Genomic DNA, 24,132 nt, shown 5'->3' on the forward strand with positions numbered 1-24,132 from the left:
AGGCTATCCGGTCCTTCCTGCTATGCCCCGCCCCGCTGTGTGGCTCTATGGGCTGATTTTCCCTAAATGAAGTCTTTCAGGTAGTACTTAATCCATGGCTGTATACCACCCAAGCAAACTCCACCAATTATGTGGTTAGATTTGGATTCGAGTGGATACTAGTATATTTCAATATGTGACTGTGGTTTTCCGTGCCAGTCCTGACGAAGGAGGAGTGATTAGGACGAAGTCTTAAGAGGGAAGCTGTACCTGGAAGGCAAAACCGAGAGACTCATTAATCCACGGAGGAGCTCCCTGTCAGTTTACAACAACCCGCCAAATTCTAAAGCGAATACTGCAAAGTTATGTCGCCTTGGTGTTTTGTCGCTGTCATCTTATTCCAATAGAGTGGTGAGTTACAGTCAACTGTAAACACATTGTAAATGGCCAGTCTGTCAATACGTATAGATATCAGAAGTTCATCTTGAATCTTGTTCTTCTTGTACTAACTCTCAGCTGGCTTTGGCTTTTGCTAGCTAGCATTAGCAATATCATCACATCATCAAGGGGAGGTTGATGTATGCTAGCTGTGACGCATCTTAAGTAAACAACTCGTGTTTAAGCAGTCTTGGATACAAAAAAATGATAAATACAAATGTCTTACTTCTTCCATGTGACTTAGCACCACGGAATTGCGATGTGGAGCGACGTTGAACTTCTTACCAACGAAGATACAAACACTGTCCGCTTCGGCAGTGTGTCGAGGGAGGAAAATGGTAGCGGCTTGTATCAGGTGGACACACTGGTCAAAATCTCCACTGCCAATGAGGTAATGGACGTCAATGTTTAGAGTATATAAACACAAACATACTCTTGTGTCCCTGTTTATCAGTTTACTTACTACACACTTTCATCCAGGGGTGTAGTGAATAATTCTGGGCCCTCTGGACGAATATTGGCCCTTCCTTCTTGTACTAACAACACAATAACTAGTAGTGGATGTTTTCAGTAAAGTCTGTCCATGCTGATCAGTGATTGTATGGGAATGCTGGTTCTTGCAGGTGGAAGCAGATCCCTGTCTCTCCTCCTCCAGTGGTTCAAACTGGAGCATTGTCGTTGCTGACAAGACAGTCATCCTGTTTGACCAGAGCTATCAGACCATCCTGCTGCTTCTTCACTTCGGTATACAACTCTTTTAACGTCAATTCATCTTCTATTTACCATCAGTCAGGTGTCAGCTTGTGTCCTTTGAGATGGCTTACATTATATGGCTGCATCCCAAATCAGTCAGTCAAAGAAATTTTTAAGATGACTTGCTGGCCGTTTTGTCAAAGCAAAATCAGTTTGAGATACTGTAAAGGTTCAGTCACATGTCAGATTTCAGTTCATGTGTTTCCCATCAACACAGTTTGACCTTTCGCAGTTACTGCTGTATGTTAATACGAGGATTCCTTTTTTCAGAAACTGATGTGGATGCCATTGATGTATGCCTGGATGGGCAGTTTTTGGTGGTCTGTGAAAGAAATGGAAACCTTCATTTGATCTATGTTCCACACAAGAAAATCCTTCTCACCAGGGTAGGTGTTTTTTTTTAATATATTTTATAATATCTTCTAGTTGAGGATTAATCAAATGTTACACATTTGCATTTGTTTTTGTTAAGAGGACACGGGGGATGACACCAGCTGTAATAATCCTTCATAACTGTGTCTTTTTTCTGAAATGAGCTTGAGTTGCACTTATGTACAGTACATTAATGTCTTGTGGCATTTTCTGGGTTTACAAGGCTTTGGTTGAAAAACCATCCAGAGACGATAAGAAAACATACCGCTATCTAATCACAGAGGAGGACAAGGCATCCTTAGGTAACATTTCTATATGAATGTGAGGAGTCATTGCGCTGGAAACATTGCACAATTTACATTTGTTAATGTGTTTTCCAGGTGGTTCATTTTTTAAATCCTATTTCTGAATGATGTCCTTATCATTTCTTTTTTTTTTTTTTTTTATTGACAGGGATGTACCATGTGTTCCTTCTTGTAAAGGATGGTTTTTTCCACATTACAAACCTTGCTCTGGCAAAGATCGAGACAGGTATCAAACATCACAGGGTGTGGTATACTTAAACATTTTTTGGAGCCATTTATTGACTTATTAAACAATCATTCTTCGTTTGTCTTCACAGCCATTGAAAAAATGGATTTGGGAGCTTTGAAAGAGGTAAGTTTTTTATTTTTTTTCTTTCAATGCTAAAGCCAAATGTATTTTTCAGAAGAGCAGAAAGAAAATAACACCTTTTCTCTACTCAGCTGCAGTCTCTCATCAAGATAGACTTCTGCTCCACGAGCGATTACCATGACGAGGGCTGCAGTACAGCAGTGATGTTCAACCTGGGCAATGAAATCAACTTTCTGATTGGGGTCAGTATCTGCACAAGAAGTTTAATTCATTGATTTACCACCTGGAGTTATGATGCATGAGCTGTGGTACTTTTAATTGTTCTGGGGTTTTTTGCTGTTCCTGTTCATGCTATGCTGTATGCATGTCTCATTTTTCTGAATTTCATTTCTCATAGATTTTTATTAAGTCAAAGCATAAACTTGCAATATTTAACGTCAATTAGGCGCTCATGTAAAGTACTTGCATGGTAATTTTTGCAAGCTTAGATTTGCTGATGGAAATCTCAAAAACTCAGTTGTGTTACTGTTCCTCATATAGTCCGCCACTTCTGTGAAACAACAAATATATGTAAGCAAATTGAATATGTTTCCGAGATAAGAATTTAAAACCCGATTTTTAAATGGCCTCAAGACTAACTTCAGTTTAAGCTGTAAATATTTTTGTGTAATCAAACATTTCTGGGAATGGTATTTACACTTTATATGAAGCATGATATGATTTTGTTACAACATCATTATCTTCACAGGGGGATAAAGAAAATGTCTTGACTCACTGGAAGATGGACCCTCATCAGGCCAAGATGTGCCTCGCTCACTTTGTCAATAATAGCCTAATTCCAGGTTAAACTCTTGCTTCATGTATAGTATTTTAATGTGCTTTCTGCAAGATGCTAAATATGTATTATCAAATGGCAGTATGAAATGTATTTAACTTTTTAAATTAAATAGTGATGTATATTAACACTCAGGTTTTGGGACATAGGTAGGAATAAATACTGTGTACATTAAAACGCAGTTACAATAGAGAAGATGAATAGAAACACAATGTGTACTTCTTATAAAACAAGAAAAAGGTTCAAATTCATTTTAGAGTAGAATGTGAGAGTTGTAACATATTCTTCTTGAATGTTTACTCCAAAGGTGTGAGGAAGATGGTTGTGGTGGAAAATCTCTTGTATATTCTCGACACTGAGGTGAGTTGAGTTGTTTCACCTGTAGTTGTTTGTTAAACTATTGCATGAGGTTCCATCAAAGGTATTCGAGGTTAGCTTGTTGATTGCTTTTTGTTTTTCAGGATACCCTGAGTCTTTGGGACGTACATTTCCTTGTCATGATTCACTATTGGCCGAACGTTGCCATTCATGACTTTGAACTCATCACAGAATGCGGCTCTGCCTCCATGGTGGCGTATGTATCAATGCTTTATAACTTGCTGTAGCAGCTAAATAAAAAGAGGGACATGCCTCAATGAAATAATGTTGAAAATGTAAATTATTCTGTTTGCATCACAGCCAAGACAAGGGCAGCATTAAGATGATTACTTTGACCAAGCAAGACAACAGCCAGGTAGCAGTTTTAAAGAAACTATAATGGATAATTATCTGTCATCTATTATAATATAACTTAGGTCTGTTCTGAACTCCAAATGTTGGTTTTACAGATCAACTCACTGCAAATACGATTCCTGCCTTCCATGACTGTTGGATACTCTCTGGATGTCTCCTCAGTCTCCTGTCTTGTCCAGACGAAAGTAAACATGGTAAACAATCAGTGTTTATTAAATTGTTATATGGATATTAAATGTGCTCTTTCCAGATGTTCATGTATTTTCACATTAAAGTCAATTGTTATGCCCTCTGATTTTAGGATACTATTTATCTAGTGGAGGGGATTTGTGAGAACCCCAAAAGGTGGGATATTTTTGTATAATAACTATAGAATTCAGCTAGTATTTGAGTGTTTGTTTGTTTTTTTTATGTGACCTGGTCTTTTCTTTTCTTGTTTGTTTTTGTTTTTTTCTGTGTTCTTTAAGTAGTCGAGGAGAGCCTGTGTCGTCTGTTGTTGTCAGATGCTTCACAGAGGCTTTGCCGGAGAACAGGTACCTCATTTTAACTGGATATATTTCTACATAATTGTGGATTGTGTGAAAGTAGTCTGTATGATGTCAAAAATTTGACTTACTTGATTTTTCTCTACGCACAGACTTAGTAGACTTCTTCACAAACACATGTTTGAAGAGGCTGAAAAGTTTGCAATCACATTTGAGCTGGATTTAGAGGTCAGTGTGTGTGTCATGTAAATAAAAGTCAAATTTATCAGAAAAACTGTTGAAGGCTAAACTCTTCTTATTTTGTCCTACATTAGTGGGGCAGTGGAATAAAAGATGTTATTTGAGCTGGGAGAGGGTTTTTTTTGTTGTTTTTTTTTATAGTATGTGATTTGTATATTAATTATTACTCTGATCACAGCTATACACAACTAACCATCCTTTCTTTGTTCAGCTCGTTTACAAGGTGAAGCTTGACTTTGTTCTGGAACAATTGGCCTCTGCATCAGTTGGTGGCTATGGACAAGATGTGTGGTCTGAACTTGTGGAGGAGGCCAAAACCAACCTGTTAAAGATCACAGTCAGTATTGCAATGTTTTTTTTGTTTTTTGTTTTTTGAGTACTTTGGTTTTAATTTACAGTTCAAAAATGTTAAAACTGAATTTAAAGCAAAATACAATTGTTATAAAGTGTTAACACCTTTCTAATAGAGGAGCACATGTGTGTTTTTCCTAGGATGAGCAGTATGTGGAGGAATACTGCCTCAAGGCCCCGTGGCCGACCTTTGAGACAGCAGAGAAGATGCTAAACCATGCTGCCACACGATACTCCTCCTTACAGATCCAAGAAGCCTTGGCGAGGCTGGCAACATTCTGCAGCCTGCACGGCCCAGATAATTTCAAGTAAATTCAAAGTCTTAGTAGTCTCCCTTGTTGTTTAGTAAACTTTCGATACTGTGTTTTGTTCATGACGTTAATGAATGTGTGATCTTTTTCGTGTGTTATTCTGTGGTCCGCAGTGGGATCGCCTGGATTGAGTTTCTGAACAGCAATGACAATTTAGGAGATATTCTGACCCACCTAAGAGAAGGAGACATGAAGGGTGCACAGCTCCTCTGGCTCAGATGTGAGGTAAAGAAACTGCTTCATGCACTCAACCAATATGTGTTATATATCAGTAACCTGTCTTGTAATGAAGGCATCTTCTCACACATGCATTTAGTGCTAGTAAATGATGATGATGATGATGAATCAAAAAACCTACTGTGAGACAGTGTCCGTTCTGAAGTTGTTTACAGGGTTCGTACGGGTGCTTGAAATCCTTGAAAGTGCTTGAATTTCAATGTTGTGTTTTCAAGGTCTGAAAAGTGCTTGGATTTTAGTTTAAGTGCTTGAAAGTGCTTGACATTATAACTCTGTGTCTTGGCAACATTGGGATCAGACTGGATAGTTTTCTTATTACAAGGAGAAATAAAATCAGTGTGTGTGTATCATCACACATGCAGCCTGGTAACAATAGAGAAGGATGGCTGACGAGAAGGTGAATTTGATGCAATTTGGACTGATGACACGTTCAATATTAGTAAACTTTGATGAATAAGCGAAAAGCTTATAAAAGTTTATGTCAAAAAAGAAAAGTACAAGGTGCTCTCAGGTCTCTCTTTGTCCCGGGGCAAGTGTACCTGAAGAACACCACCTTCTGTGATTACATGGTCCGTTCTTCTGAAGTGGTTTCCTTCTGCCTTTTTGTGGCAGGGAGAGATTGCAGCAGAGTTTGATGAGTGCAAGCTTGAAGCCGTGCTTGAAGCCATCCCAGAGGACCTACCGTCCAAAGACCTCTGTCCTTGGTTTAGGACAGTTCTTGTACCTTTTGTGAGGAGAGTGGTTCCAACAGGACAGGTAGGATACATTCTCTCAAGCTTGAAATACTGGCATCTGCACTCATATAGTGCAATGTTTTCATTAGTCAACGTTCTGTTTTTATGTAGAAAATCCTGGCGAGATGGCTCGAGCAGAGGGCAAGGAATCTTGAGTTGACAGAAAAGGTAAAGAAAAAATGTAATCTTGACCAGAAAGTTAAGTAAAGCCAGCTATTGATAATTCATTTGAAGTTCTGAATGTTTTTGATGACTTGAGTAAACTATTGGAAGCTAAAATCTCAATTATAGATAATGTGGGAAAAGTGATGCCATTAATTGCTCATAATTATTAGTCTGGAAATTGTAAAGTATCAGTCATGGTAGTTTAACCGGTTACTGTCAATATGATATCTTGTTGTAGAGTGCTTGGCCCCAGAATGGGTTGGACCTGGCAGTGCTTGGACTGCCCTCTCTATGGGCATGGATGAAATCTGTAAGTTAACCACCATGAATGTACGATCATGATCTACCTGCTGGCATACATTTTAACTTGGTTATCTTGACATTATGTGATCCATGATTTATTTATATCTTTTTCAGGATGATAATTATGGCGCAGAAGAGGTGGAGAACCTTAAGAACCTGGTGTCAAACCTCCGTCAGCTCCTGGACCTGCACCGGAAATACAGCTGCAGACTGTCACTTTCAGTCTTTGAGAAGGTTCGTCTCTTATTAGTGACATACTATTACATTTGAGCTTTAAGAAAATATTGTATTAAAATGCATGCAAACACAAAAAAAGCAGAGTTTGAAATTGTGTAGGCACTGAGGTTATGCTTATCTATGCCTGTAGATGTCAGCAGAGAGATGTAGAGATCGCCCTTTTTTGTAGATATTAAAGTTTACATGTTAATTCATCATTAAACTAAAATAAAAGTTAAAAGTATATTAAGGTGTTTTTGCTATATGTTTTATAAAGATGATGATAATGAATAGATGAAGGGATCATAACAATATGATTATCTTTCACGAGGCATACTCATTCTCTGGTACATTTTGGGTGGGTTGTACGTTGTTTTTTTTTACTATTTTTTTATCTGTCTTGTGAATTTGAAAGGGGAGCGTACGAAGTGTCGCGTTCTTCATGCTAGACAAAGTGCCAGCTCCAGAGTTGATTGCAGCCACAGTGGAGAGCAATATCCAGCCTTATGCGGAAGAGCATGAGATTCCTTTTGATGAGCTGCTTCTACAGTATATCAAGGTACATCTCCACCACTGTCAAGCCCACTGGAAACACACATTTAATTTCCCAAATTCTTGAAGTATTTCTCCTCTCACTCTTATCTTCACTAGGATCTGTTGGAGCGCTGCAGTTCTCAGACCACAACACTTTTCACAGAATGGGAGGCCAAGGCGGTAGCTGTTTTAGGCTGCATGACTGACACTGATGTAAGTTCCTGTAACACCACTTGGAAACAGTTCACGCCCTGCTAATGGTTTATGAGCTGTCTAAAAAGCTGCAGTAAAGCCAGTCAGTAAGGTGGTTAAAAAAATTATTGTCAAGTTTGTGTAAGGATTTGTGTATGCTCACATTGTTGTATTTTTCTGCCAGCTGATGGTGGATGCTGTGCTGGAGATCATGCAGAAAGCTGTGGTACCCTGGAGTAATGTGGTAGAAAAATTGGTTCAGCAGTACCTAAAGATGGATGGGCCAAAGTATGTTTACACTGTTCTTACCCCGATCTTTGTCTTCCTTCAAAACTTAAAGAAACATTTGTTTATATTCGCAGTTTCATATCATTTTTTTCCAACTGATATTTTCCCCAGACAAGAGCTTTTAAAGGAGAGCTACCAGCTGATGGAGATCAGAAAACTTCTGAGGGGCTATGGGATCCGCAACTTCAACCTCTCGAACAGCACTCAAATTATGGTATTTTTGATTTGGTTAATTATGTGACAAATTAACACTGCTGTGCCTCTCCATTAACCTTATTCATATCTACTGTACATCTTCCCCAGACTCTGATTAGATACATCCTGAAGCAAGATTTGCCAATGTCTTTAGAAGACTCTCTGACATTAGCTGAAGCCTACAAACTTCCAACCTCGCAGATTAACTACTTGTTTCTCATTCAGCTGATTGGCCAAGGCAAGGTATGCTCATCTCAGTGGAAATATGACGACACTAAATTTAAATTGTTTCCCTTAATGTGTCCACGATTTACTGATTGGAAGTCTTTCATGCTGCTTTCAGACAGAGGAGTGCATGACTGTCTTGAGAAAGCTGCCCTCTGCAGAGGCGGAATGTGTGATTGACCACCTCACATCCTGGGCTAAGCTGCAGCTGCAAGACAAAGACCACATATCTGAAGAGGTGAGGAGCGGGATGATGTCATGTGTCATTTTGTGAATTTGTATTCAGTTCTCAGATTTGATGCAATTTTAAGACGACCAAGGTCATGTGTTGTTCCATTTTAAGAATTAGAGCTTGTTCTTGCTGAGCGCTGGATGTGTTATTATCGTGGTATCTTAAATTCTGCTGCTGCTGCTGCTGCTGCTGACAGAACTCTGATCTGATATGCAAGAATTTCCCCTGCCTGGTTGCCTTTCTCTGGGCACCTGTGATTGCATATTTAGATGCCTACACAGCTAAAATATCACAAACAAGCCCCAAAGAATACCATACATAAAACTTAAATGAATCACCCCCCTTAAGTTATGAACACAACACAACAGCATCAGGGTAAGCATACCTTATTTTCATTTTGGCATTTTGTATATCTCAATTTTGTTTTTGCCGGTCTTCGATAGCACAAGAAACGCCAGATGGTCATTGCTCAGGTGTCGGTGGAGGCTCTGAAATACCTACATATAATTCAAAAACGTAAGTACTTACTTGTCACAATTATTAACATATTTTTAAAAATAAATAGATATGTTAAAACACCATAAACAGTCAATTTACCTCCCATCCCTGTTGTGCAGTTGGATGTACAAGTGTTCCAATGTATATATGTGTGTGACATTTGACATTAATTATCTAAACATAGCTTACAGACAAAGATCTTATAAACATGCACCTGAACATCCAAGAGTGATACCAGGTTTTTATGCCCTCTGCAGATGATGCTCTTAAAAGCATGGAGTGCGAAAACAATCTCATCATGTTCAAGGCGATCGCCCACCTACAGGTGAGTCTCGTTCAGTGAATGTTTTTAAGTTGTATTCAAGCTTTTTTTTTTTTTACCTGCAGTCACTTTTCTTTTCTTCAGGAGGACTTTGATGTTTTCTTCACCCCCTCCAACTATGAAGATCCGAACATGAGAAAACAAATCCAGGAGCATCACATCACAGCCTATGAAAACACACGTGGCCGCCATTCGTCGAAGAAAAAGGCTACTACTACCCCAGTTGTGGCGAATGATCCTGATGGCAAGACCAAGACGATCTCCACAGAAGCTGACCTACGTCGTCTAGGAAGGCAGCTGCAGCGCACTGAACAGGAGCTCTGGTCTGACTTGGCCCTGCGAGCTCTGCGAGTAGGAAAAGTGGACAAGGCCCTCAAAATCCTCAGGTTTGTATGTCTGAATGTTGTGCTGTATGTGTGAATTAAGGGCTGGGAAACTGATGGGGAATATGGAAAATCTCTGATGTTTTCTTTTTGCTCTTTCCTTCATGCCACCAGTGAACTGTATGAACACCACTATAACAAAAGCACAGGGAAGGTTTTGTTCACTGCTGCAAAGACGCTATGCCAGATGCTGGAGGCAGATGTGCCCATGGTGCTTCCTGATGACATGGATTTGCCGGCAGTCATCCATGATCTGGCCTGCCAGGCCATGACTGTGTGCCACTCAGGTGAATAATGTGTAAACATCAATGATGTTCAACACCATTAAAACAGCTAGATTTATAATTCTGCCATTAGACTAGATTATGTTTATCTTTGTTAATTTGCTTAGATATTGCAATAAAAAACAACAAGTTTTGTTGTGAAAATAAGAAAGCAATTCTGTCTTCAGCCTCAGCATTAATCCAGTAAAAATGTAGTTAGATACAATTAGTTACATATCACACAGATGATACACAAACAGCACAGCTGTAGAATAAGTAAATGGCATTCTTTTCAATATACTGTTTTTGCACTTGTCTATCTGGTCTTGTTAAAAATGCTGTCTGTACATCTGAAAGAGCCTCAAGGCTTAATTTTTCACATTAGACATGTTCCTTTGTGTTACATCTAAGTTATCCTGACTGCTTAATAGTATAACAATTGTTACAGATCTACTCCTTGATTGTTTGGAGCTTTGCAAGTGCACACGGATAGCTATGGATGTCTATCATCAGTGTCAGTTATCAGACAACTATGGCTTTATTGCCAAGGTAAGTATCTTGCCTATTCTTTTCCATAGAATGACTTTTACTTTGTGTTCCAGTTTGTGCTTAATGTGTTATTTGTCTGTGTTTACAAATCATAGCATTTAGATAGGAAGAATTTTCAGTCAAGTGTTTGTGCGATTACAGTAAAACAGTTCAGTTTGGATTTGAATATTTTAAAAATTTCAAAGCAAAAAATAAAACATTAAAGAAATTCAAAAAAAGATGAAAAACAAACAAGAAAGGTCAATGGAAATGTACAGTACTTAATACTTCCTCTTTTATAAAGTTGCGAAATAAACCAAATGCATCAAATAAAGAGTTGTATTTGAATCGTGTCGCAGGATTCGACCTCGGAGGCTGAAAAAGATCCATATTCTCAGTGGAGTTTTCAGGATGTCTTCAATGAAGACTGCATTGTTCTGGACCCAGTGTCTGTTCTTCCAGTCCAGTATGAAATAACCAACTGCTTGCTGCCTGTTTCTCGCGGTAAAATAGCTCAAATTATAATCTATTTAATGTCTATTGAGGATTTCATCACCTTAGGGCAGTCTGTCGTGTTTCCGTCAGCTGTTATGCTAATTTATTCCCAATCTTGCAGATATTAAACTGTACCCACTTGACTGCTCCTGTCTGTCACACTGCTCATTTGAGGACGGTATGTTCTTAAGTTTATATATCAGTTGTTTTTTTTCCTCTTGAAGTTATAATTATTGAAAGTTTACCTTGTATCTTTCCTGACCCACATGCAGGTTCAAACTACCTGCAGCCCCTCCTGGGTCCCCTGTCCAACATGTTACAGATGTTACAGGAGTGCAGTCAGCTGGAGCTGGCCCTCAGAGTGCTGCTCAACTCATACGGCAGCTGCCTGCAGCACATCACTTCTAACGTAATGGACCTGAAGCTCAGTGTACAGGTGTGGCTGCAACATATCCAGTGGTGCTATCAGTACCACTTTCTTGTAAGTCTATGTTTATGTCACAAAACATTTGGTAACATGTCAAATGTTTACTATTCTTTCAGCTGTATGATGCCAAAGAGCTTCAAAAGTACAAGATATGGTTAGCAGATCTTCAAAAGTCAACTACTTCAACACTAAATGCTGTTGCTGTGGCTCTTTTGAACAAGGTGAGTCCAATGTCATTAGAGGGTAGTATTAAATTGACTGTGTTTTAGTATATTTTTGAATAACTGTGTCTCTATATTCTTTGGGCTGCAGGTGTTCAACTGGAGGATGGTGGATTGTGATCTGGCTATCGGACTCTGCACACTCCTCTCCAAAGCAGAAGTCTACAAAATTCTGTGGAAAGTTATTGACAACACCTGGCAAAACTATGACAAGATTTTGGTAGGCAATATGATCACTGTTCTTTTGTACTTTGTTAAACTGTTTTATTGTTTTTAATAAGAGAAATGAAGGAAAACGATCCAGGCAAAGGGGTAAATACTGGTACTAGAAACACACGGAAACAGTTCTGTGGTGCGTTCAGTAGATTTTAATGTTGTTTTGACATTTCAGATTGACTTATCTATCTGAAATGGAAGCTCTTCAGAGGTATTATGTCATCAAATACACAAGAAAAAAATAAATTCATACACATGTGGGTCCACATCTCCATTCATGTTATCATCAGCAAATCTAAACAGCCACTAACCCTTTTTTTTTTTTACTTCAGTTTTTAATGTTGTTTTCATTTACAAACACTGAAAGAACAACACTGACAATAATCCCCCCCCCCCCCCCCCCCCCCCCCCCCAAAAAAAAAACAAAAAAACAAAACAAACAGTAAAGGGAGTCACTTTGTTGAATATTTCAGTCTTCGTTTCCCAGGTCCTCGTGTCTATCACTGTTTGAGTTCTTGTATATAGTCCATTTCTCCCATTTTTGTTCACCCTGTACCTCTTGTAGTCTCATATGAAATGTCATCTTCTCCATTATGTACATTTCCTCGACAATTGCCATCCACTGATCCTGGTTAGGTGGGTCTACCTTACACCAATTTCTAGTTATAGCTTTCTTACTCGCAATCAATAGTATCTTTACCAAATATCTATCTCCAACATGTGTGTGTCCTTCATTCAGGTTACACATGTACAGAGTCTCACAGTTCATGGGGATATTATATCCCAGTATCTTCTGCATGACATTGTGTACCATTCCCCAAAACCTTACAATTTTATTACATTTCCAAAAGATATGAGCATGGCCTGCTTCTAATTCGCCACATTCTCTCCAACACAAGTAGTTGGTTTTTGAATATTTATTTTTAATTTTAGGTGTAATAAAGAATCGTATCAGTGTTTTCCAGGAGAATTCCCTCCATGACTGAGCTGGTGGTGGTTTGATGTGTTTTCCACATCTCTTGCCATTGATTGATGATCCGTAATGTCTATGCTGAGTTCCGATTCCCATTTTTCTTTTACATATTTTGTTGAATTTTAACAGCCACTAACTCTTGATTTTTTTTGTTTTTAATTCCAGGCTGTGGCCAGGATCGGGGCGAATCTATGCTGCTTGTATGGTGAGGCAGAGGAACAAGGGAAGTTCCTCTCTGTCATCACTGATGCTGAATGGGGCATCAAGCTTAGCAAACTAGAGGTGTGTGTGTGTGGATGAAAACCACTTCATAATTATGTTCACATTATACTTAATAAGTCTCTCCTGACTTCACTTTACTTGTATTTTCTGGTCCAGATATCCATCCAACCAGTGTTTCGTCAGCGACCTGAGATGAAGAGTAGTCTGATCCCCGATCTGGTGAAAAACAGGAAGATCACCCCAGACATTATCCTCGAGTACTGCAGGTTAGCTGCTCACTCTATAGTGTGACACTCTTCAATCTATTTCGATATGAAATATACAGCTCCATTTGTGTTTAGACTCTGCTCAGGTGTCCGTCACAGTGTTTTTCTGCCTGTGCTAAAAGTCATTGTCTACTTCCGTCTGCAGTGCCTTTGGTCTGGACCGTGACCGTGTGATCAACCAGTACATTACCACCTTATTGCTGCTCCAAGAGGATGAGGAAAGTGGGTGTGATTTGGGCACAAGTCAGGAAGAGACGCAGCCTCTGTGTCATGCAGATGCTTTGGAGAGAGTCCTGAAGGTTATCCCAATGTTGCACAGCACCAGCGAGCTCACAGAAAGTCTCTGCGCTGCCATATTGAAGGTTTGTACATGGGGGACAAAGTAGGAGAAGGGTATTTTTATCCTAAAGAAAATGTAAGTTTGGCTTTGAATCTTACTTTCAAAATGCTTTTCTCATACAGCTCAGCCCTTACAACTATGAGAGGATCGAAGTTGTGCTGAAGATCATACAGGTTGCTGATGAGAATGTGACAACATTTTCTACCAGCCAGGTAAAAGAAAAAAAAACAAAACCATTTTAATAATAGAATTGTTCCTTGGCTTCAAAATGCATTGTGAAGCAACCAATGTCTTTTATTCTGCAGGCAACAGGCCTCCTTCAGCACCTGAAGTCCTACAAGCGAGTGTCTCCTGTCTCAGACGTGGAGAACACGTATCTTTTGGAAAACAGCCTGCTGCCACATCCCCTGTCCAACAGTAGACTGCCCTTCCACCTGCTTATGCAGACCAAACATTTCTGGAAGATTATCTGTAAGTAAGCCAGTGCCACTGTCTTATTTCCATCCTCAGTTTTACTGCTAACAAAACCCAGACTACTCTGATTTTATGATATCTGCGGTGGTTGCCTGTTTATGTCAGATGTAATGTAAAAATAAGTCATTTCTCTTGACAGGTGATAAAGTAATCTTTAAAGACTTGTAGCTGTGTATGTCATCAAGGAATTGTTATTAGGGGTTAATGAGACGTGTTCAGACTAAGAAAACTAAAATATGTTTCTGTGTTTAGCTCCTGAGCTCAGTGAGGACACCTTCCCTACACTTCTTCTGATCAGCAAACTGATGAAGGTAAAGGACTAATCTAAAAAGTAGCCTTACTCTGTGTAATCACAAAAATGCTATCTGTAAAGTTTGAGTTACATCAAGTTATTGATTCTGTCTCTGTCCAGGTGAGCCTTGACAAGTTATACATGTCAGCAGCAAACCATGTGTTTGAGAGGAAGATGAAGCCGTTACTGCTGGAGCAGAAAAAAAAGGGCCAGGGTCATGGCTACAATAAAGAGCTTGTCAAGGTGGCCAAGACCATGATGAAGTTCATCCACTGCATTCAGAGCCCAGAGTGGGCCGCCGCCACAGCCCACAAGATCACCCAGGAGCTGCCACCAGGTCTGACCGACAGATGAGACACTGCCACTACACTGCTTGTTTGTGCGTGTATGCATGTGCTTGAATAGCTTCCTGTTTTCTACTACAGGCCATGAGAAAACGCAGTCGCTCAGGTTCTGTTTGGCTCTCGGAGAGGCCTGGCTGAAGGATCCAAACCTTGAGGTCTGTATTTGTGATTTTTACACGCAGAAATGTTACAATATACATTTAAAGTTTCACACATCCAGATTGGGTTAGTTTTTTTCATAAACAAGCTGATTTTTATTCACTCCTTTCATCCAACTCATGAGCAGGACACAGCACGGGCCAGAGGGGAGATGTTTCTGTCCAAGCTGAAGCTGCAGTTCCAGCGCTCAGCGACTGAGAACACCTTGATAACGAGCCAGCTGAACAGCCCAGAGAATCTGAAACTGACCGGGCTGCCAGCCAGGCTCGTAGTGGCTTTGTATGAGCACAGCAGTGTGGAGCAGCACTACAGAGACACAGGAGGTCAAACTTATCCTGGTGAGTCCTATTTGACACAGCAGTCTGCCATAAAAGCTAAAGCGAAGCGAAGTTCCTCTTTAAGACCAACTTTATTTTTAGGCTGGTTGATGTAAGCGTGTTATATCTTCCGATAGATTATTTTCCTCTTTTTAACATTGCATCATCCTCCTTCACAATGCACGCTAAGATGGTTTGATGGGAGCCAAGTAAACAACATAGGTCGTTCTTCTTAATTGGCTCATTTCGCTCTGAGCAGACATACATGCAGTGGTTAAGGAAATCGCCACCATCAACAACGTGGATCTCCTAAAAATCCGTAACATGATGTTGGAAAAATGGATCTGCAAAACAGGCCCTGCCGTTACCAAGGTGTGTATCACTCTCACCTTTGCCTTATTATATATTGTCTTATATAGTTACTCACAGTTTCTGTTTGTCGCCTTTTCTTAAATTACATTTGATAGAATGTAATACTCTAATGTGTAGAATTTTAATAGAGTTTTTTTTTTTTTTCTTTAATAAAGGATATTGGTAATTATGAATGTGTCAGCAACATCGAGGAAGACCCTGACTTGATGAGGTAGAGACAGCTTTGTTACATTTTGCAGCATTTTTACATAATTGTCATAAAAAGGAATGATGCTGTAATCACCCAGAGCACTTAAAATCTGTTTATAAGTAATGCTGATGTTGTTTTGATGCTCTCAGGGTTGTGTACATGCTGCAGTCCTGCCCCATGGATGATGCTGTCCGTCTTCTACGTCCTATCCTCTCTGCTGAAACCTGGGTCAGTAATTGATTGTCACAAGTCCAAATTGGATGAACTGTGCAGAGAAAGTGTCTGATGTCTGTTTTTGGACCTCCTACTGTAGCCCCTCAGCACTTCTGGCCCTCGTCTGACCTTCTGCCATCGGACTCGAGCGCTGCTTTGCCTCGTCCGCCTCGCCGATGCAGCCACACTGGAGGCCCAGTTTAAGATCCCCAGGACCAAAATTAAGTAAGAGGCAAAGAAATACTCTTAACACTGATGTACTCCTTGATTGCAAAGTTTAAGGGGTTTGTAAGATGTGTTAATGCTTCTGTGTTTCATGTTGCCATGCAGTTACTACCTGAAGTGCTACATCTTTGTGTCTCAGCTGGAGGCGCTGAACATCCCTTACACAGTGCAGTCTTTCCTCAATAGTCCCAAAGAGGGCTTGGTTAAAGGGCTGTGGAAGAACCACAGTCATGAGCCACAGGTACTTTCTAACTGAAAACACTGAAACTATTCCTGCTAGTTGATTCATTTTAAGGGAGCTATGTTACAGGAAACTGAAGCACCCTTTGTCCTTTCAGGCGGTGAGGCTGGTGGCAGATCTGTGCTTGGAGTATCAGGTGTACGACCCTCAGCTGTGGAACAGTCTGCTTCAGAAGCTGCTGGGCTTCAACTTGGTGAGAGGACGTGCACCAGAAAAATCTTCTTTTTTTCACAGTTAGAATCTGAAGAAGTCATATTCTATAACAAGAACACAGTATCTCACTCTTACTCGAGTTAAAAGAATAGAATGGACTGCTCAACCCCCTTAAATACATCAAATAAAGAAAGCTTGGCTGTGTGTTTTGAATTTGCATGTGTGTCTTCCCACGCAGATCAGCCACCTCCAGAGGGTGCTAGAAGCTGTCGTGGCTGTGCCTGCTCTGTGGGAGGTAATATAGTTCATTGCTTTTATTTATGCAAAATGAAAATAATACTGTTGTTCCTCTGTTGCTGGAGAACATGTACATTTTGATGAGTATAGTAAAATGTATATGATAAACCCGCACCAGATCCAAGACTCAGATAGATGGTCAGTCAGCTCTATCTAATAGAAACAGCAGCCCATGTTGCTGTGAAATGTTATGTGGCTTAACCACTAGCCACCGGACATCTCATGAGAGCAGATGTTAAGACAAAAATAACATCATCTCCAAGCATCACTACTACAATATGACCAGTACTATGAGCATATGAGAGGGCTGCAAAGTCGATCATATTTTGTTTTCTCCACAGATTCCTAGTTTCTCCCGGACATGGAGGAGTATGATACTGGCACCTTTTGTCTCAGGTACAAAGTTTATAATCAACAATGTCTCAACAGTTTTGTTTAGGCATTGGAGATAAACATAGCGAGTAGGTCCAGTTTGTTGAATACTGGGAAGATGATCATAGCTAGCAGTAAATGCACTAAATTATGTTCTAAATGTCTCAACGCTCCTGACTGTTGTACCTGTTTTCTTGGTGGCAGCTTCTGTTCCTCTGAGTCCCGACCAACAGGCAACACTCTACAGGACCTTTGTCCTCCTCCTCAAGTACGTTTTACTCGTCTTCCACCAATTACCACCAACTGTCCTGCATGATAGCAACATCTAGAGCTTTAATATGAACATTAAATACATGTATTTTCAGTTGTTGTGGTTCCAAGCAGCCTGGCAGTCAAACAATATGAAGAAATCCTTCAAACTTTATGTCTAAACAAAAAATTGTCACTATGTTTTATATCATTTTATGCCATTTTTCTTTTTAATCTTCACATTTCTTTTAAATCTGTTTGACGCACTAAGGTTTATTTACTGAATGTTGGCATTTCTTTATGAAAGAATGCCGTGGTGACCTGAAGTCATATTTGCTTCACGTTTATTCGAACTGTCCTGCCACTCATCTTTCTTCTCAAGGTGCCCTTTCCTGTTGAATCTGGACCTGATAGGAATTGCCAATCGTTTCGCACAGTTCAATCTGCCAGCCTTTGCCCTGGGCACTCTCCTTCTCATCCCATGTGCCATTAAAAAGGCACAGCAGATCCAGGTGCGTGCATACAAGTCAATACAACAGAAGGAACCGTCTCTTTTCCCTGAATTCCATCACATTGTCAGTGACCATCACTGTTTTTTTTTGCCGTTTCCAGGGCTTTCTGTCGGTCTGTAACCCAGTCGCTGTCCTTGAGCAGGTGGACGACCTCATGAGCACCGGGGAACTGGCTGGAATTCCATCACAGGTTAGACGTCAATGTGACTTTATTCTATGTTCATCCTTCATGACTCGCACGCTCAGTCGTGCTTACACCTGAACTGAAACTTAATGTTCTCAGCACTTCCCTTCAAGCTGCTATTTCCGCTTCTTTTAGGTGTTGCCACTGTTCATTATACCTACTGTTGCTATAGAAACATATTCGTAGCTAAAAGTGTTGACCTGTTGTGTCAGTCACAGCATCAGCAAAGCTGTTAAACAGTAAACAGGAAGCTGTGAAATGGGTCTGATGGTGCGATGATATTAAAGATAAGGTTGTAAGTGTAAACTTAAAAGTAGGCCACAGGGATTTCTACCTGATGCATTTAAACATAATTGCACTTTTTGTACTGTGTTACAATACTGAATGATGAAACGATTTTCCCTCCATGATTCCTCAGGTCAGGGAGACTGTGTTAACATTTATTAGCGAGAATGGCCAGCACCAGAAACTGCTGAAGACCAAACACTTCCAGCATCTCAAGCAGCTCATTGTGTCGAATGGCCAACCTAACCAGGTGAAAGACTTGGTGGACTACCTGATCAGCCAGAACTGGTAGGTTTTTTCTGTTCAGCTGTCCATTCACAGTTGGCTACGATATAGCACAAATACAGTAAGCAGGTATATGTACACAACATGTGACAAAATAGACAGAAGGACACTAGACAATTGGATTTAAGGATCTTTGGATCAAGGATCAAAAGCATCAGTATTTTGCAGCCTGGGAATGGGGCTCGATAATCAACTATCTTTCTAGAATTGTGTATTTAAGCTTTAACATTGTGGTGCCATTTTTAATTGGCTTTTTATATGGACAGGTAAAGGTGGTCTTAAAGAGTTCTGTCCAGACAATATATTAAACAGAATTTTGTTGATCAGGTTTATCACCTGACAGCAGAGCCGGGGTTTCTTTGGAACAGACCAACTATTTTGACTTTAAATTCATCAATTCTGCTCTTTAACTGCTTATATATTATGTTCCGATATATTTTTATTGGGAAAAAATCCCAACATATGTGTTTGACCTTTTATCAAATGTAGAAAACTTTAATTATTAAATCAGATCTTAATCTCAGGGTTCGTACGGGTGCTTGAAATCCTTGAAAGTGCTTGAATTCAATGTTGTGTTTTCAAGGTCTGAAAAGTGCTTGATTTTATCTTAAAATGACCCTTAAAAGTGCTTCAAAAGTGATTAATTTGACCTGAAAATGTGTACGAACCCTGTAATCTGCTCTTTAGTCAGGACGATGCCAATTCACTGGCACGTGAGTACATGAAACACAGAGAGCATCAAAGAGGGCGAACGCTGACAAATGGCTCAACTTCACCAAGCTGTCTGAAGGTAACCAAAATATCTGTATCTGTATAATCAACTCTGATTTTAATGACACTAAATATTTAAGAAGTCCAATTCATCTTTTTGTTCAGATTATGTACCTTTTCTTTCTCACCATCATCACGTTGTCATTTTTGTAATATAATAATCAATGATCAGACTTGTTAATTTACTTTAATTTGTTTTTCAGGAGTATCTCAACCTGCAAAATGGAGTTTCGGGGTGAAGTGACACTATTTCTTCAGCCATATTTATGTATTCTTTCTTGGTCTATCCTGGGCTGAGATGCAACATTTGCACTTGACATCTGTCTTCTAACTTTTCATGTAATATCTGAATAAACTCTTTTCATAATAGATCGTGTAGAGGAATTCTGTGTGTGGGTTTGTGTGGAGTTGGGGGGGGGGGGGTTCGTACTGCGGCAGGTAAAATAACTATAATGTCAGAAGTATTTAGTCTGCTGTTCACAGATGCTTGTGTATTTAATGTTGTTATGCTCCATACAAGTTAAGGAAAGAATTGGAGTATTTAAGTGCATAAAACGTTTGAATGCTGCTCTCCGTTACAAATTAAACCACCATTTTTCCTCGATTTTAAAATCCCTTCTTACTCACTTTATCACGTGAGTCAGCTGAAAATGTCCTGCCTGGCCACAAATCACAACCTTTAGTAACCACATCTGAGGGTTCCTTTGTTTTACATCATTTCTAAAGGACGACTTCCCTTAACGGAGTCATACAGGTACCCACATGGTATTTGACTGAGGAAGCTGCCAACCACACTAACTAACTATAAATATTATCAACAGAATAAACATCGCTGTGCAGTTTGGTGTTGAAATTAAACCTTGGTCACATTTGAAGTTATATTTTGAAAAGGAAAACCCCGTAGCGCCCACAGATACAAATTGGTTTAGAGAGAAATGTGGGTGAACAACCCAGATTGTACGTACATCAAGAGGATGCTTTTTTAGCTTGATTCCCACGCAGAATGGTCACTTCAGAGAATAAGGTCATTGCCAAACCATTTCTAAACCAGCCTGAGCCTACTTCCCTTTTCAATTTTCAAGATAATGAAATGTTTAGCGGAAGCCTAAAGTTCGTGCTCGAATTCACAAGCTAACTTTTGTGTTCGCCGTTGTGCTGAAATGACACAGTTTACAGTTTATTAAAAATCAAGCAGTCCGTTTTTTACTTCAAATTAATAATCGTGTTTCACAATGCATGTTCTCAATAAATGTCTGCATCGTACAGCCTGAGATGCATTCGCCTAACTTCTAGAAAATCCTATGAGGTGAAATAATAACTCTGCTCATTACCTGGCAGTGTAGCTCCCGTGTAATAATAGCAGTATAGTTCATGGTCATGACTGAAACACGCCTCTCCACCTTGTTTGTTTAGCCTGAATTAAGAGCATTGTTGATTTGCAATGAATTTTGTGTCAGTATGTCAGCTGCGTGCATCATCAAACAGTTTTCATTTCAGAGTTTTCATGTGCTCTCTATTCCTCTGTTGCTTGTGTGTGTGTGTAGTAGAGATAAATGATACGTATTTCTGTGTTAATCCTGTCATTATGCACGTTGTGTCAGTTTACTTGGAATTGAAGGAAATAATGCTGATGGTTTTCTGCATAATTGCCCCTCCCAAATAGCGCGGGTGTAGGTGTTTGTGTTTGCGGTATTAACTACATTTCAGGGAAACTAGAATACTTGATTAACTGTGTCATAGGCATCATCAGATACAGCTGCTAACAACAGCCATATATAACAAGTAAACACCCACCTGACTCGCGTGGGATTTTACTCGATATGTAAGACACAAGGCCAACGCTGCTTAGTGTGCATTTTTATCTAATGCTGTATAACCTTACACTGCCAACACTTTGCTGTCATGCAGTAATAGCAGGATGCAAGTATTTAAATATTAACCCTTGATTTAATTTGTTAATACCGCTACTTCCGTGCACTGAGTCTGTTAAAAGAGTTTGCACTGACTTCATGTTAAGCGGAAGGAAAATGAAATAATCCAAAATGACGCAGCTTGTATGGTGAGGATAAATATCTTTATTACTTGTAACAGCTGTAAAGACATTGAATTAACACAGGGAAAAAAAACATCTGAATCTGTATCATAATGATCACATATCACCTGAGAAAGCCACGAGACATTGTATATTATTGTTTTTCCATAAGATCGTATTTATATTTATATGAGGTCATAAGCATGAAAACAATAGACAAAAGAGTGAGACACAAAGAGTTGGGCTTTGGCCGCAACCAAAGTATTTTCGTAAGTTTACAATGCAAAGTGTTTTGCAAAAGAAATATTGAGAACAGTGCTGTCATTTGACAAAGATGAAAACAACTTGTTAGTACAATTAATCTCTAATAAGTAAAATAGCTACATGTTGGTTGTTGCACTTGCATGATAGTTTGAGGCGACGGCTGTTAGCGGCAGCACTGACTTCCTTTATTTGGCTGCGTGATCACAGCTGGCTGAGCGACTGCGAGCCTGTGTCCCGAATTCTCTTCTCTGTGCTTTCAGAGGGTTCTACTGCCAGATTAAGAGCTCTCCTGCAGAAGTTCTTGAAGGTAGGGCTGGAGAAGTAGTAGACCACAGGATCCAACGCGCTGTTGAGATAGGTCAGGCTGATGGTGATGTAAAATAGGTTGGTCGGGTTTTCCAGGGCAGAGCAGACTTCAGATGCGGAGTGGCTGTTGGCCAGTTGCTGGGTCTTGATCCAAATCAGCAGCTGCATGAAGTTGCTCGGAAGGAAGCAAATGATGAAGAGCGCCGCCACGACTGTGATGAAGCACAGAGCCTTCTTAATCTTTGCTTGCTGGCCCAACTGTCTCCTTCTCAGGTAGACAATAATGTGGACGGTGCAGTAGAGAATCACAACCAGAGGGATAAAGAAGGAGAAGAGAAACGCAAACTTATGCCAGCTCAGATTAAGTTTGGGTTCAGTCTCGACCATGAAGCTCTCGCAGTAGGTTGTGTTGTGTTTCAAAGTGAAGACGTGAGCTGACATTGAGATGCTGAGCATCCATAGCCCAAGTGCACCACACATGGCTTTGGGTACACTCAAAGAGTTGATGGGATGATGGGGATGCACCACACGCATGTACCTGTCCACAGCGATAGCCATCAAGAAGATGGTACTTCCACTGCGGTTCATTGCCAACATGAAGAGGCAGATGTTGCAGAAGGCGCTTCCAAACTTCCAGTTGAGCTCAGAGATGTAGTAGTTGGCACGGAAAGGCAGAGCCATGTTGAGCAGAAAGTCAGCCACTGCCAGGTTGAAGAGTAACACCGTGCTGCTCTTCCACGGCTTCATGTGGAAGCAGAAGATCCAAAGAGCCAAACCATTTCCAAGGATTCCCAAAACAAACTCTGTCACCAGCAGTGGAGGGAGCACACCGATCAGCACAGTCCCGTTGAAATAGCATTGCATGTTGAGCTGCGTGCTGCCTTCCTGGCTTCAGACTGAAGAAATAACACCCCGAGGACTGCGTGCCTTTTTTTAAAGAAAAAAGTGCTTGTGGTTTGTGGTATTCTCAGAAGCATGTGACTTCTGCTTTTCGTGTGATATCAAGTTGGCATGCCTGAAGATGTTGGGTTTATGTCTTTCCCATCAGAGGGACACAATACCTGTGCATGTGTAAATGTTACAGTAATGACTTCTCAATAAGCTTCAGTTAAAACAATCACTTTGAATAAAGACTCATCAGCCAAGTGCAGCCTCACTACCAGGTAGTCGATACCCTTTTCTTTTTCTGCAGGAAGAAAACTTCTTTATTTTGCGAACAAGGGACACATTTAAACATTTTCGCATGTGTATTTGGCTACACTTCTTGTTTCAGTTGGAACTAATTTTAAATCTGAGAGAGAAACTCAGCGACACTCGGTCTCAACTTGTGATAAAATGCATTGGCAGCAATTAACCACAGGATGCTGTGGCCTGGTCAGACGGAAGCTCAGCTCATTGATGCGTGACAAGAGCTTCAATTGTGGAAAACCAGGCCGCACTCCTCACCTCTACCTACAGTAAAGGCAGGTGGTGGTGGTGGTGGTGGCAGCATCATTCTGTGATGAGGCGGGAAAGTCACACCAGAGCATCCTGAAATACGACAGTGAGACAGGCAAGCAAATGTATCTGTCAATCAGCAATAACACAAAGAAGCTGCAGAGGTGTGAAGTGAACCTTTTGCCACCAGATGCATGAATGTTTAACTGCATCACATCACTCATCACTTCACAAGAAGACCAGTGCCAGTATCAGGAGTCATTATGTATCAGCACTGCTGAGGCAGACAAAAATGTAAAACATCATAATGAAACTATACTACTTTATTTTAAGTGCACTTGCTGACATTTAAAGCAGTGAAGTTCCACAGAGACTTTGTGATTTCTTGCATGGATGTGTTTGGAAGCATTTGGAGAGTGTCTGTGCAGGAGTGGATGATGCATGAAGTTTTACAATTACACATGAGAACTAATGATTTATTTGAACTCATATTTTGACTTCTGTAACCTCTGATATACGGCATATGAGCTGTACAGTGTGATGCGACTTTTGACACACATACAGAATCATTT

At 40.1% G+C, this 24,132-nt stretch overlaps 2 protein-coding genes across 3 annotated transcripts; one reads left to right on the plus strand and one right to left on the minus strand.

The window, feature by feature from the left end:
* The first annotated feature begins 82 nt into the window (after positions 1-82).
* Positions 83-19,890, plus strand: kntc1 (kinetochore associated 1). 2 transcript variants are annotated; one of them, XM_030416862.1, is made up of 62 exons: positions 83-390; positions 662-808; positions 1,041-1,161; positions 1,441-1,556; positions 1,766-1,844; positions 1,996-2,073; positions 2,165-2,199; positions 2,289-2,399; positions 2,906-2,999; positions 3,300-3,352; positions 3,454-3,566; positions 3,671-3,725; positions 3,820-3,918; positions 4,026-4,069; positions 4,192-4,257; positions 4,362-4,437; positions 4,661-4,786; positions 4,942-5,108; positions 5,225-5,336; positions 5,961-6,104; positions 6,194-6,250; positions 6,486-6,557; positions 6,665-6,784; positions 7,182-7,325; positions 7,418-7,513; positions 7,677-7,780; positions 7,892-7,994; positions 8,084-8,218; positions 8,319-8,438; positions 8,876-8,948; positions 9,188-9,255; positions 9,337-9,638; positions 9,750-9,922; positions 10,347-10,447; positions 10,786-10,930; positions 11,043-11,099; positions 11,194-11,357; positions 11,465-11,569; positions 11,661-11,789; positions 12,924-13,040; positions 13,137-13,246; positions 13,392-13,608; positions 13,709-13,798; positions 13,892-14,057; positions 14,313-14,371; positions 14,473-14,689; positions 14,778-14,851; positions 14,983-15,193; positions 15,432-15,544; positions 15,700-15,755; positions 15,884-15,962; positions 16,048-16,172; positions 16,278-16,413; positions 16,511-16,606; positions 16,805-16,861; positions 17,205-17,259; positions 17,440-17,503; positions 17,867-17,996; positions 18,097-18,186; positions 18,599-18,753; positions 19,438-19,540; positions 19,725-19,890. In XM_030416862.1, exons 2-62 carry the CDS (start codon positions 677-679, stop codon positions 19,758-19,760), a joined length of 6,645 nt encoding a protein of 2,214 aa, XP_030272722.1. In that variant the 5' UTR covers positions 83-390; positions 662-676; the 3' UTR covers positions 19,761-19,890. The 2 variants fall into 2 exon arrangements, with proteins under 2 accessions (XP_030272722.1, XP_030272723.1); XM_030416863.1 differs by having other exon boundaries at positions 4,195-4,257.
* A 1,686-nt stretch (positions 19,891-21,576) lies between these two features.
* LOC115581275 (hydroxycarboxylic acid receptor 2-like) lies at positions 21,577-23,211 on the minus strand. Its single transcript, XM_030416223.1, has one exon. It carries the CDS (start codon positions 22,985-22,987, stop codon positions 22,019-22,021), a length of 969 nt encoding a protein of 322 aa, XP_030272083.1. The 5' UTR covers positions 22,988-23,211; the 3' UTR covers positions 21,577-22,018.
* Between the last annotated feature and the right edge of the window lie 921 nt (positions 23,212-24,132).

Source organism: Sparus aurata, chromosome 5, assembly GCF_900880675.1.
Source record: "Sparus aurata chromosome 5, fSpaAur1.1, whole genome shotgun sequence".
Taxonomy (NCBI): Eukaryota; Metazoa; Chordata; class Actinopteri; order Spariformes; family Sparidae; genus Sparus; species Sparus aurata.